Here is a 12,225-nt window from a genome sequence, read left to right on the forward strand (position 1 = left end):
CTTCTCAAGTCTGGAATTGCCCACTCTTCTGTTAAGGCACACTTCTGTCATCTCAGCTGTAAATGCCACTTAACCCACCACTGCTTTTAAGAGTCAAAAGTCAAGTAGTTTCTAAATGGAGTCCATTACTTGAATTCACCAAGGAGAGCTGTTCCACCACACTGGGATTTCAGTTTCATTTTGGAAGAGCACACTTTGCCACCTTTTGAACCTGTGGCCTCAGCATCCCTAATGTTTAAGCCTCGTGTTTTTACAGTAAAAGTTAAAATGGGATAGTACACTGGCTGTTTGCTATATTTTCTTTACAGCAGCCCCCCAGTATGGTTATTACCTGGAATGCATTCCTTGTACATTTAACCTGTCTTCCTCTGGGTTTCCATCAGGGTATCTGTTTTCCCCTTACATTCCCAAAGAAATACTGGTAGTTTGCTGAATTCATCCTTTTTCAGTGTGGCTGTGTTTGTACATGCTTACCCCTTTATGTACCAGTTTACCATCTGAGGGTTGACCCTGCCTTACGCTTGTTGCTTGTACATTTCAGCTTAGGATGAAAATGGATATTGAATATGGATGGACAGTACTGAAATGAGTGCACAGCCTTAAATTAGTAAGCAGTGGCATGCCTCCTAATACCATGGTAATTGGGATCACTTTGAAGTTCAAGACAGTGGGTTCACAGGCATGGAAAAGTGAAAATATTTTTACTTTACTAACATTTTTGTAGGTGGATGGCTACTGTATGCTTTGTTTTATCAAGTTTGGTATCAGTCTAACTGGGCTGACCCATTTTCAGTAGAGGCCGGTTAGAAAATCTTCAGACAAAGCAAATGCTTAAAATGTGCATTGTTACAAGGAACATAGTATAAAGGAAAATGATTGGGGAGTTGAAGAAATTCACCTTGAGAATGTAGCTCGAGAGGTGAATGTTGGCATCCATGTTGATAACACATGTTGTGATCATATATCTATCTAGTCATAATTCTTTGTAGTGCATTGAGATTTATCTGCTCCTTTACCACTAGTTACATTAAGAAAAAAAAAAAAACATGTTGCAGTGGCTTTGAAAGATAGTAAAGCAGATGAGAAGAGCCGTCAAACCAATAGCAGGAGATGTCCTTAAACATATTTTTGTGTCTAAAAGAAGCTGTTGATTTATAAGTCTGCATTGACTTTCTGTAATCCTCTAGACAGCATTTGGAAACAAAGTAAAAATTAATACGTTTGATATTGTGCTGCTATGTGCTGTCTAGCACTGTCAGCTATTAGTGCCTGATGTGGTCTTGGCACGTAGGGGATGCTTAACAATTGCTAAGCATTTTTATAACTGTTAATATAGAGTCGTTCACTAGAGTTTCTCTGAACCAGGTTGTCTTTTAACTGGTATTTAAGCGTAATCATGGCACTTCATGTACTACAATGACAGAATAATGGGAATATGCATAATAATGCAAGTACAATAGCATCTCAGTAGTAGTAAGAGTGACTGGGAAAAGTTAATAAATTGTCAGTCTGACAGTTGCAGCAGAACATATTTACAGTATGTACAACATTTGCGATAGATGAAAAATTCTAGGATACATGGAGTGTACTGATGAAGCCAGCTTTATGAATCTTAGATTTGAAATATTAAAAACAAATTTAGCAGTTCTGGATTAATCTTTCATCAGAAAAATCTAAGTAAGATAAACAGTTAATGTAAATTTAGTCTGTAGTTAGACTCCTGTTAAGCACAAAATAATAGTAAATGGGTTATGTTTGTGTGTATTCTTTGGCATTGCATTCCAGTCTGAGTGTAGCTATTAAGAGCTTTCTTGAAGGGACAGTGTTGGGATTACCTTGTGTGTGATTTTCTTCCTCTGCAGAGTTTAACTGTTGAGCTTCAAAAGTCGACTGCAGGTGCTCAGTGTGTATTAATGTTGTATTTGCACAGTTGTGAATGTTTATTCTTTTGAGGGTTGCAGTACTTTTGTTAATAGTTGGACCATTTTCCCTCTCCTCCTAGGCCATTGGGAGTAGTTCTCAAATGAGTGGTATGGCAGCCCTGGCTGCTGCAGCTGCTGCCACGCAGAAGATTCCGCCGTCATCCACCCCAACAATGCTTAGTGTGCCTGCTGGTACTACCATTGTGAAATCTGTTGCAATGCCTTCTGGCACTACAAGTCTGCCAGCAACAGTCAAGATGGCATCCTCTCCGGTTATGGTAGGTCCATATATCACTGTTTACAATGTATAGCAAGCTGCATGAAACATTATTGCTCATTGTTGTAGAGGGAATGTGCTTGGTGCTTTCACAGGCACACAGAAGGTTTAATGTTCAGAAGTTAATGTTTAAGAAGTTAAACAAAAATAAAGTGGAGCTAGAGGTTAAGTATTTTCCCCAAGTCCTATCAGGATATTTGTGGATGTTTGTCGTGTTTCACTGTTGCAGTCATTACATTTGGGTAATCTGCTGGCAGGTTGCCCTCAATCAGCCTGATTAACAAAGTCTTGGGTCCTGCGTCGGTTGCTGTCCCTTCTTCCATGACGTCAGGTCGTCAAGGGTATAAAACATGCAGCCGATGCCATTACATCAGTCTTTCTTGCCGTGCGGTCCCCGAAGCAGAGCAGTTTGCAAGTGCCGGTCAGCCGACTCCTGAAATTTTCGTTTTCGAGTTTCAGAACCGAAGTCTTCAACTTAAAGCTGAGTATCCTGTTGGGGAAACTTTTTCTTGCTCCTTACCGATGTCAGTAAAAGTTAATAATTGCATTACTTGTGGAAAGTAAATACCTCATAAAGATTTTCATTTGTACTGTATTCCTTGCCTAAGCCCTGACCACGACGTACCTTGCTGTTGGTTTTGTGCTTTATTTAATCAGCACGCTATCCGTCGACGGTACATTTTTGCCTCTAAATATTTTGGTTCTTGGTTTAATTATCCAGAAATGATGTCTGTTAGCCATCCAACTACCGAAATTCTGAAAAAACGCAAAGAAAAAGACAGACAGGCCGTCGACGTCCAAAACTGCCGACGCTTCTCCTAAGCCAGTTGCCAGTTCACCGGTACTCAGTGAGGCGCTTTCGCAGCCCCTGATACCCGCTACTTCTGACTCGCAGGCCTCTACTGAGACCCATTTGGTGTCTGGTATGCCGCGAGATGCTTCACCTATGGAACCCGCGGATGTCTCTACCTTGGATGGGTCCGGAGCCGCTGTGCAGCCACCGGCTTCTGAGGGTATATTCAGGCCTACAGACTTGCATATTAAACAGACTCCACCCTCTATTCTAAGGCCTAAATCTCGATCTATGTTAAAAAAATTTGACACCCAGGCCATATGTTCTGGCCCCTATGCCTAAAAAACAAATGATCAAAATGGCTGAAGATCTTATTACTCTAATCAGAGGTAGTCAACTAAGAGGCCTAGGCCTGAGCTTGACCATGAATCTTTTGACCAGAACTCTGTTTCTTCTGATTCTTCTAATTACCTGGATTTGTCCGTACCTACTTATGAGGATTCTGATAGAGGATTCCATTCTCTCTGCATCCCCATCTGAGGATTTTTCTTTTGGAGAAACTTTATATACCATAAGGGAGCATTTCCATTGGGAAAGCCAGGAATTTTTCTGAATCTAAAAAGAGGCTTAGGGACTTCCTTCTACCTCAGCATAGGCCTTTGGCTATACCTCCTGTACTAGACGTTGAAGTGTTTTCGGAATCCAGTATGGCCCCTGATTCCCTGCCTCCGGCTACTAGTAAACCTGACAGATACTACAGGGTTTCTGAGTCCCACAAGTCTCTCTCCAAAAATCTGTGGCGGTTCCAGAAACCATTTCTCAGGGGCCCAAGGGCATTAAGGCTTCTACTGCTAAAAATCCTACCCCTTCTGATAGAGAGACCCCCAGGGCGCTGGATAGATGGGGTAAAAAGGTTTATACTTCTGCAACCTTGTCAATCAGGGCTTTAAACTGCCAATTTCGTATGTTAAAATATCAACAGCATATTATTGGTCTGCTAAACCAGAAAATAATGTTGATTTTTGACTGTGTGGAAAATAAAGATATACAGGATTTATTGTATTCTGCTGAAAAAGTTGGAAAACATACTTTGCAATGTGGTTTTGATTCTTTAGAGGCCTCTTGCAGGGCTGTTGTTACTGGGTCTGTGCTTAGAAGGCATGCTTGGCTTAAGGAGCAATCTCTGCCTGATCATGTTAAAGCAAAATTTTTGGATGCTCCTTTAAATCAGGACCGCCTGTTGGGCAATAAGGCTGAAGAAGTTCTAAAAAAGATGGAAAATAAAGCTAAATCTATGCAAACTGTAAAAGATTTCTTACAAGTGCAACCTCCAAGCTTTAGTAGGCACTGGCCTACTAAATTGGTCCTTTCCAGCTCCTTCCAGCTCCTCTCAAGCCAAACCCAGACACACCAAAAGCACCAGGTTTCAGTCCCAGGGGAATCTCAGAACTAAGCAGTGGGGGGGGGCTCCACTTCCAAATCTGTAAATAACAAGTCACCCCCCTATGGTAAACAGTCTCAATGACTTTTCTTTAAAATTACCAAGCACTTGCCTTTTAGCCGCCCCTTTGTGGGGAAAAATTTCCTCTTCATGCAAAAAACTGGGAACTCGTAACCCAGGACAAATGGGTTTTAAATATAGTGTCCCAGGGATACAGATTTCATTTCCACACGTTGCCAACACCAACCGGGTGGCCAGACCTGCCCCCAAATCAGTGGGCAGAGGCTCAAAAACTACTTTCCCTCTTAAACATGGGGGCTATTCAACTGGTACCAGAAGAGGAAAAGGGACAAGGTTTCTATTCCAGGTTTTTCTTGGTACACAGAAAAGACAAATCATGGCATCTAATTCTGGACCTGTCTACTCTAAACACCTTTCTGGACATTCCACAATTCAAGATGCTGACTCTTCAACAGTTACTTCCTATGCTAGGCAAAGATGCCTGGTTGGCAACTCTAGATTTAAAAGAAGCTTACCTGCATATCCCAATCAGGGAATCTTGCAGAAGATACCTACACTTCAAAGCCGGCTACTTGCATTATCAGTTCTCTGCACTGCCCTTTGGCTTGTCTACTGCGCCCAGGGTATTCACAAAGTGCCTGGCTCCAGTTATTGCATTTTGCAGGCAAAGAAATATTCAAATGTATCCATACCTGGGTGATTGTCTAATTCAGGCAGAAAACCAGGCCATACTTCTGAATCATCTGGCGTTTGTAAAAGGTTCTAACTTGTCTGGGGTACACCATAAACGAAAAGAAATCACAACTAGTACCCTCTCAACAGATTACATTCCTGGGTGCAAGCTTAAATGCAACTGCCCAGATGGCTTTCCTCACGCCAGAAAAGCGAATTCTGTTGGTAACTTATTTCAAACAAGTGGCCACAAAAACCCTGCTATCTGCAAGACAAATACTGCAAGCCTTGGGGTTCATGGCCTCCTGCATTCTTCTAATTCCATATGCACGATGGCATATGAGGAAACTTCAGTGGTACTTAAAAAGTCTATGGAGTCAACATTGCCACAGCCTGGAAACAATGATTCCTATCGTACCTTGCCTACGCCTGGAATTCCTTTGGTGAGCAGAAGCCTGCCACCAAAACAAGGGACTGCCATTCACACTACCCCCTGCCGCCCAAACCCTAACTACAGACGCATCAGACTATGCATGGGGGGCTCACCTGGCAGGGAAGTGCATTCAGGGCAAATGGAACCCAAATCAAATGCACCTACATCAAAAAGAAATGTTAGCTGTACAGAATGCTCTGACAGCCTTCAAGGAACTACATTCTTCCAGGACAACTAATGGTAAAGATGGACAACACCACAGTTATGTGATGCATAAACAAGCAGGGGGGTACACATTCTTACCCCTTCTGCAGATTAGCCTTGGCATTGTGGAAACACGGCCTTGAGCTACCAAGTGCAGCTACAAGCTCAATTCCTGCCAGGAAAACTGAATACACTGGCAGAAGGACTAAGCAGAAATCTCATGGATCCACACGAGTGGAAACTGGAACCATGGATTTTTTCAACATGTTGACAAGCAAGTGGGGGAGCCCAGACATGGATCTATTTGCCTCCCCCCATAACTACCAGTTGTACAAATTTTGCACAAGGACTCCCCACAAAAAAGCCTGGAAAGTGGATACTCAGTCCTTCAGCTGGAAAAAACCTATCAGTCTACGCCGTTCCCCCTCTGCCCCTGCTCTCCAAAGTTCTGCTAAAAGTCAAACAGGACAAACAATGATTTTGATTGCTCCAGACTGGCCACACTAACACTGGTACCCACTCCTGCACAGTGTGTCACAAATACCTCCATGGCACCTGCCTCAGACACCTCCCTTGCTGTCTAATCAGGAGAACCTAATTCTACACCCTGAGCTCCCAACATTGAACCTTGCAGCTTGGCTAATCACTTAAATTCACCCATAGCATCCCTCAGCAAACCTGTGATGGATGTCATCTTGGAGGTGAGAAGACCTAGTACTAGAAAATCTTATGCTGACAGATGGAAAAGATTCTGTGCCTGGAACCAATCTTTAGGGATGAGCACAGCAGCGCCCAATTTACCTCAGATTTTGCAATACTTAACTGAGATGCTTCACAAGGGTCTGTCTTTTTCCTCTATTAAAATCCACGCTTCAGCTATTTCAGCTCACTATTAACACAGAACCACCCCTCTTTTCTCATCCCCTACTCAAGCAGTATCTCAGAGGGGCAAAGTACTTGAGACCACCCAGGAGAGCTCCTACCCCTGCCTGGGAACCTTCTCTTTGTTTTGGAGAAGCTCACTTTACCTTCTTTCGAGCCAGCTGCTACTGCAGACTTAAAATGTATTTCTTGGAAAACAGCCTTCCTTTTAGCAATCACTTCAGCTAGAAGGATAATCTGAATTACAGGCCCTTATGGCAGTGGAGCCTTTCATCATCCTTCATGCGGATAGGGTATCTCTGAGGACCAATCTATCCTTCATGCCCAAGGTGGTTTCCAGTGTGGCTCTTAACCAGCCCATTCATTTGCCAACCTTCTATCCCAATCCACAGAACAAAGGGGAACAGAGTCTGCATTCCTTGGATGTGCACAGGCAACTTAGATTCTACTTGGACAGAACTAAATTTAGAAGAAAGTCTGAACAATTGCTAGTGGCATTTGCTGCTGGGGCAGAGGGGAAGGCTATTTCAAAACAAACCATTTCTAAATGGATAAGCCATTGCATTCATTTCTGTTATAAGCACCATGGAAAACCTATCCCCCAGGGGATCAGATCTCATTCCACCAAGGCTGCATTTACTTCTGCAGCCTTTCTCAGAGGTGTTCCTACCAGGGATATTCTAGAAGCTGCTACCTGGAGTTCTGTATATACTTTCACCAAGCATTATCATTTACCATTTTTTTTTTAAATCCAGAGCTGGCTTTGCCACTGCTGTCTTGCATAATGCTGTATAAATCCATCCTCCCCAACCATAGCTTTGGGAATCTACCCAAATGTAATGACTGCAACAGTGAAACACAAAGAACATAGTGCAGTTGTGTACACTTACCATAAATGTAGATGTTCATGTGTATTCACTGTTGCAGTCCTGGTTACCCTCCCTCCAGCCCCCTGTTTTTCCCTTACTATACTTCTACTTTCTTTTGCTATGCTTAAAAGCCTTTTTGGTGTATTATCTTTTGGTTGGAGGTATATTTTTGTGTTTTTAATTTTATTTGCTCTCCATTTGGGTGCCACCTGACATCTGGGGCAAGAAAAACTGATGTAATGGCGTTGGCTGCATGTTTTATACCCCTGATGACCTGACATCATGGAAGAAGGGACAGCAACCGACGCAGGACCCAAGACTTTGTTAATCAGGCCGACTGAGGGCAACCTGCCAGCAGATTACCCAAATGTAATGACTGCAACAGTGAATACACTCGAACATCTACATTTATGGTAAGTGTACACAACTGCACTTTCTTTGTAGTTATGTTAACATACTAAAAGTAAGAGATTTTTTTTTTGTTTTGTTTAAGTGATGTATTTTGAAAGAATTTCCAGCAAGCTCTTTGACGGTTATAAAAATTTCACCCCTTAACGTACTCCTTTACAGCTCTTGTTTTGCTTGTGGGAAGAATGTACCTTTAACTGTAATCATTGTGCTTTATTTTAATAAAGCTTCAGCTAGCATTTAGTGCATACCGAAAATTACAAGACGTGTCTTCCTTTCTACTGTTGTGCCAATGTCTTGTATTTAATTTTAACTCCAGTATAAACAGAGAGAATTGTAGAGAGAATTTGCTGAATTGTGTGCCTAAAATAAATGAATCCCATTGAATTTTAGAGTTAAACCACATGATATTCATTTTATTTTTCAAATCTTGCAGTAATAACCGTTTAGGCATTCTGCAGCATAATGTCCAACTTGATTTACAGAACTTTTCACCTTTCCAACTTGAGGCTAGCTAGACACATTTCCACTTTGGTGTCAGTATGCCTGTGGTATAAGAGGAGGGTGTTTGAGCCATGTTTAGTGTTTCTTGTACTGACGCAAAAAAAAAAAAGTTTGTGTGTTAATGCAAGTGGTAAGCTTTTTCCTTCTCTAGGTTCAACCTGGATTCCAAAATATAGTATTTAGTGGTGGGAAAAAAGTCGTATTTTTTGAGGTTGTTTGTAACTAAGAATGTCTGGTGTGCTGGGGCTAATAATGATGGTTACAGAAGGTTAACTGCATTACTTACAATAAGAAAATCCTGCACAAAGGTTTTCATGGTTTGTGTTTGTACTATTTGGGGACAAAGTATATTACCTTCTTTGCTCGTTGTCACAAGTTCAAGCAGAAGATCATTAAAGTCACAAATTTCTCAAGGACTGTCTGAACCAAAAGAGTGCGCATGACTTGTTCACAGCTGCCTTGATGCCAGAAAGGTCTTCTGCTATCATTTGGCTTGTAAAACAAAAAAAGAGAAGTGTACAAGAGATCAGGAATTCCAGGAGGCTGATGACAATACAGTGAGTCAGATCATCATCCAAGGCTTGAGGGTGTCTCATCTGGCGAGGTGCTTTTGCACTTTAAGGCCTTTGACAGTACTTTTCAGGAGGTCACAGCATATTTGGATGATGATGATGATGATGATGCACTCCCCAAGCCAAACGTCTTCAACAATCTGTCAGTTTGGATGTCTGCCTGAAGGTGTCTGATTCAGTGCTGTGCCTAGATAGCTGGGGGCGAGGGCAGAATTCCTTTGGTTTTGGTAAGTGAGAACATTAGCAGTGCTGAACTTGATGTCATCAGCATCTGCCCTTATAGATGAATGTCATTCCCAAAAGTAGGCCAGGTCACCCAGGTATTGGATGCTCGTCATGTTGCCTCAGCCTGAGCTGGGTGGGTCCTCATCTTAACCTCTTTCTCATGCCATTCAGAATACAATTATGCAGTTAGCTCAGCATGTTGTACATTGCTGTGACAACAGCTGCAAGCTGCTGACAGAAGTGTTAGAGTGTTTACTTTGAAAAGTTAGATACACACATGATTCCACCCATGAGAAGTCAGACCATAAAGTGCTCCAGGAATTGAAGAGGACTTCTGCCTGGTCCCAGTCTGACATGTCATCTTCCTCCAACTTTCCTCAGTAGAAAAAGTTTGAGAAGCAACTGAAGGAGAAGAGAATGAAGGAGGCTGGTGATGTTATGTCAGTCTGATAGTCCCCCCAGCTCAAAGGCATCACTACTAATGAGGCATTTTCATAGTTTCTCAATTCCATGTCTTGTTTGGTTGAGCACTTAGGCACGACCCCAGAAGAGAGGCCACCATGATGGTTACTTGCATGTCCCCACAAAGCTGAAACCTCCATGTTATTGGTCAGTCCTGGGCCTTCTTTTCATACCTTGGTGTCTGCTGACTGTAGTCAAAGTTTAGGCCCAGGATCCATAAATCTAAATGGTAATCTTGTCATCTATTAGCTTGTGTGAACCTGAGCAGAGTGACCCCCCCCCCAAATCCAGAACCCCCTTCACAAGATCTCTCTGGGTTGTCTCAAGATGTATGGACTTTTTAAAATGCAAACCGCCAACCTCTGGAGATCATGCAGTGTCAAAGAAAAAGGAGATCTGAAGTAATTAACTTCATTTTTATCTGCAACCTGTGGGTATCCGGATCCGTATTGGATCCGAGCCGGCAACTTTTTTTCTAGCATCTGCTCCAAGCTCTGAGCTCCTCCCCCTACCCATAATGCACTACCATCTTCTGCCTTCCCTCAAATCACGTTTGCCACGCCAGTAGTGTGCATCGTGGTCCCTACGCTCTGAGCTCAGGGATAGTAAGTTTTATTAATACTTAGTCTCTTTGTGTGTCTGAGTTTATTTCCCTTCCTCCCCCTTTAGTATATCACTTGTTCATCGGTTAGTCAAAAAAAAAAAAAGTTTTTTTTTTGTTAAACTCTGTAGAGTAGTTGTTAGGCCTGCCCTTCCCCTACCTGTGTTTGTGTGTGATGTTTTCTAGTAGGTAGTGTTTTTTTGTGCAGGACCATGGCTGATCAGCCAAAATCTATGTTCAAGAAATGCGCAGAGTGTTGCCATAAGCTCTCCCCAGCTGATGGGTCACATTGCTTGGGAGTAGCACATTTGTCCACACAATGTACTATCTGCACCGGGTTCAATCCTAGGGCCCTCCGGGATCGGAAGGCCAAATTATTAGCTAAAGGCCTTCTCCCTGCTTCCATGCTGGAATCTGCCACAGTCTCTGTACCTAGTAATCAACCTCCTACCCAGACAGGGACTCAAACTCCCTCTTATTCTGGTGCTGGGTCAAGTAAAGACAAATCTACAGTCAGCATGCCTGACAAGGAAAAGGACAGAGAACGGTGCAGAGAGGATAGGGACAAGAGAAAGGACCGACCTCACAAGAGATCCCCGTACAGAGAGCTCACTCTTAGTCTCCCTTCTAAGGCCATGAGGCCAGTTTCTCCATGGCTCCCGTCTGCTCGTTTCTCACCGGAGCCGTTGGAACATTCGGATCCGAGGCCTTCCTCCCCGTCATTGTGCAGACCAATCAGATCAGAGTCTGTGGCCTCTTCGCGATCGTCTCGGTGCTTATCGGACTTGGACAGGGTGTTGAGATTCATTCAGACTCAAATAGAAATGGGAGTCTTGCCAGGCCCCTCTCCCTCTGGAGGGGGGACCTCCATGCCCTTTTTCTGCCCCCTTTTTTTCCCCGATCCGTGCTTCGGGATTCTTGGATCCGAGGTTTTTCAGAGCTGGTAGCTCGGCGCCGACGGTTCCTCCAACTTCGACTCCGGCTGTTGCCTTGAGATCCTCTGATCTGACTAGTTCGGATCAGAGTAACACTCGGAGCCCGTGGATAGGGAGTCAGACCCGAGGGAATGGATTCTTCAGCTCCACCCTTTTCAGATCCGACCCGTTTCCTTGGACCTCAGGCTACCCTTGCTTTGGCTCCGGTCCCCACTTTGGATTCGGAGAGAGCGTCTTTTTTGCTGGGTGCCAAGGAGGTCCCCTGTCCTTCGGCCTTCGAAGTGGTGGAGAGGGTTCTCTCCCAGGGATTGAGACCCCAGCACATACCCTCTGATTCCACCCAGACACCCCTGGATTTGGCGACGACTCCCTTCATCCTGTCTCAGGGACAGCCCATGCCAGAGGATCCCCAGGCTAATTTCCCTGAGGAACCCCCTGCAGCTCACGAATCTTCTCCCTAGAGTCCCACTGAAGTGTCACCGTAAGCGCAAGTGCAAAAGGAGGCACCTGGACTCCCCCGAGTCCCTCACTACGGACACTGACTTAGATGAAGGAGAAGGTTCCTCCCAAAGACGTCTCCTTTGGAGAAATTTTGGAGATCCTCTGCCAGAGGAGAGGTTGATCAGCCCCAAAACCTTCTGGGGATGAGTCAGTGTTCCTGGAAGCCTTTGGCATGGGCTCATCTACTTCCTGGGTGTCCATGCCAGCGGACCCTTTGGTGGACCTTATCACCACGTGGGCATGGAAGGAGCTCAACACCGTAGATCCCATCCCCAAATGACCTGACAAAATTTTATCTCCCCCTTCCGACAGACATCCTTGGTTAAAAGGAGCCCCAGTCGACACTATGGTGGTCGCAGCAGCCACCAAGAAGGAAGTAGCACAGAAGAGTTTCCCAGTCCACCCTCCAGACAAGGAGTCCAGGTTGGTGGATAGGTTTGGGAAGCGCGTCTATTCCTCAGCGACCTTTTCAATCTGTGCGCTGAACTATTTGGCACGTGTGA

At 44.0% G+C, this 12,225-nt stretch overlaps 1 protein-coding gene across 4 annotated transcripts in view; it reads left to right on the forward strand.

The window, feature by feature from the left end:
• Nucleotides 1–12,225, forward strand: part of HCFC1 (host cell factor C1) — a 3,865,385-nt gene that overhangs the window by 1,544,254 nt on the left and 2,308,906 nt on the right. For all 4 annotated transcript variants that reach the window (XM_044080175.1, XM_044080172.1, XM_044080173.1 and 1 more), the window contains exon 10: nt 2,003–2,200. In XM_044080175.1, the coding sequence (XP_043936110.1) occupies nt 2,003–2,200 (198 nt within the window). The remainder of the gene's footprint in view (nt 1–2,002; nt 2,201–12,225) is intronic.

The sequence above is a fragment of the Protopterus annectens genome, chromosome 8.part0 (assembly GCF_019279795.1).
Source record: "Protopterus annectens isolate FY-2018-M chromosome 8.part0, PAN1.0, whole genome shotgun sequence".
Taxonomy (NCBI): Eukaryota; Metazoa; Chordata; order Ceratodontiformes; family Protopteridae; genus Protopterus; species Protopterus annectens.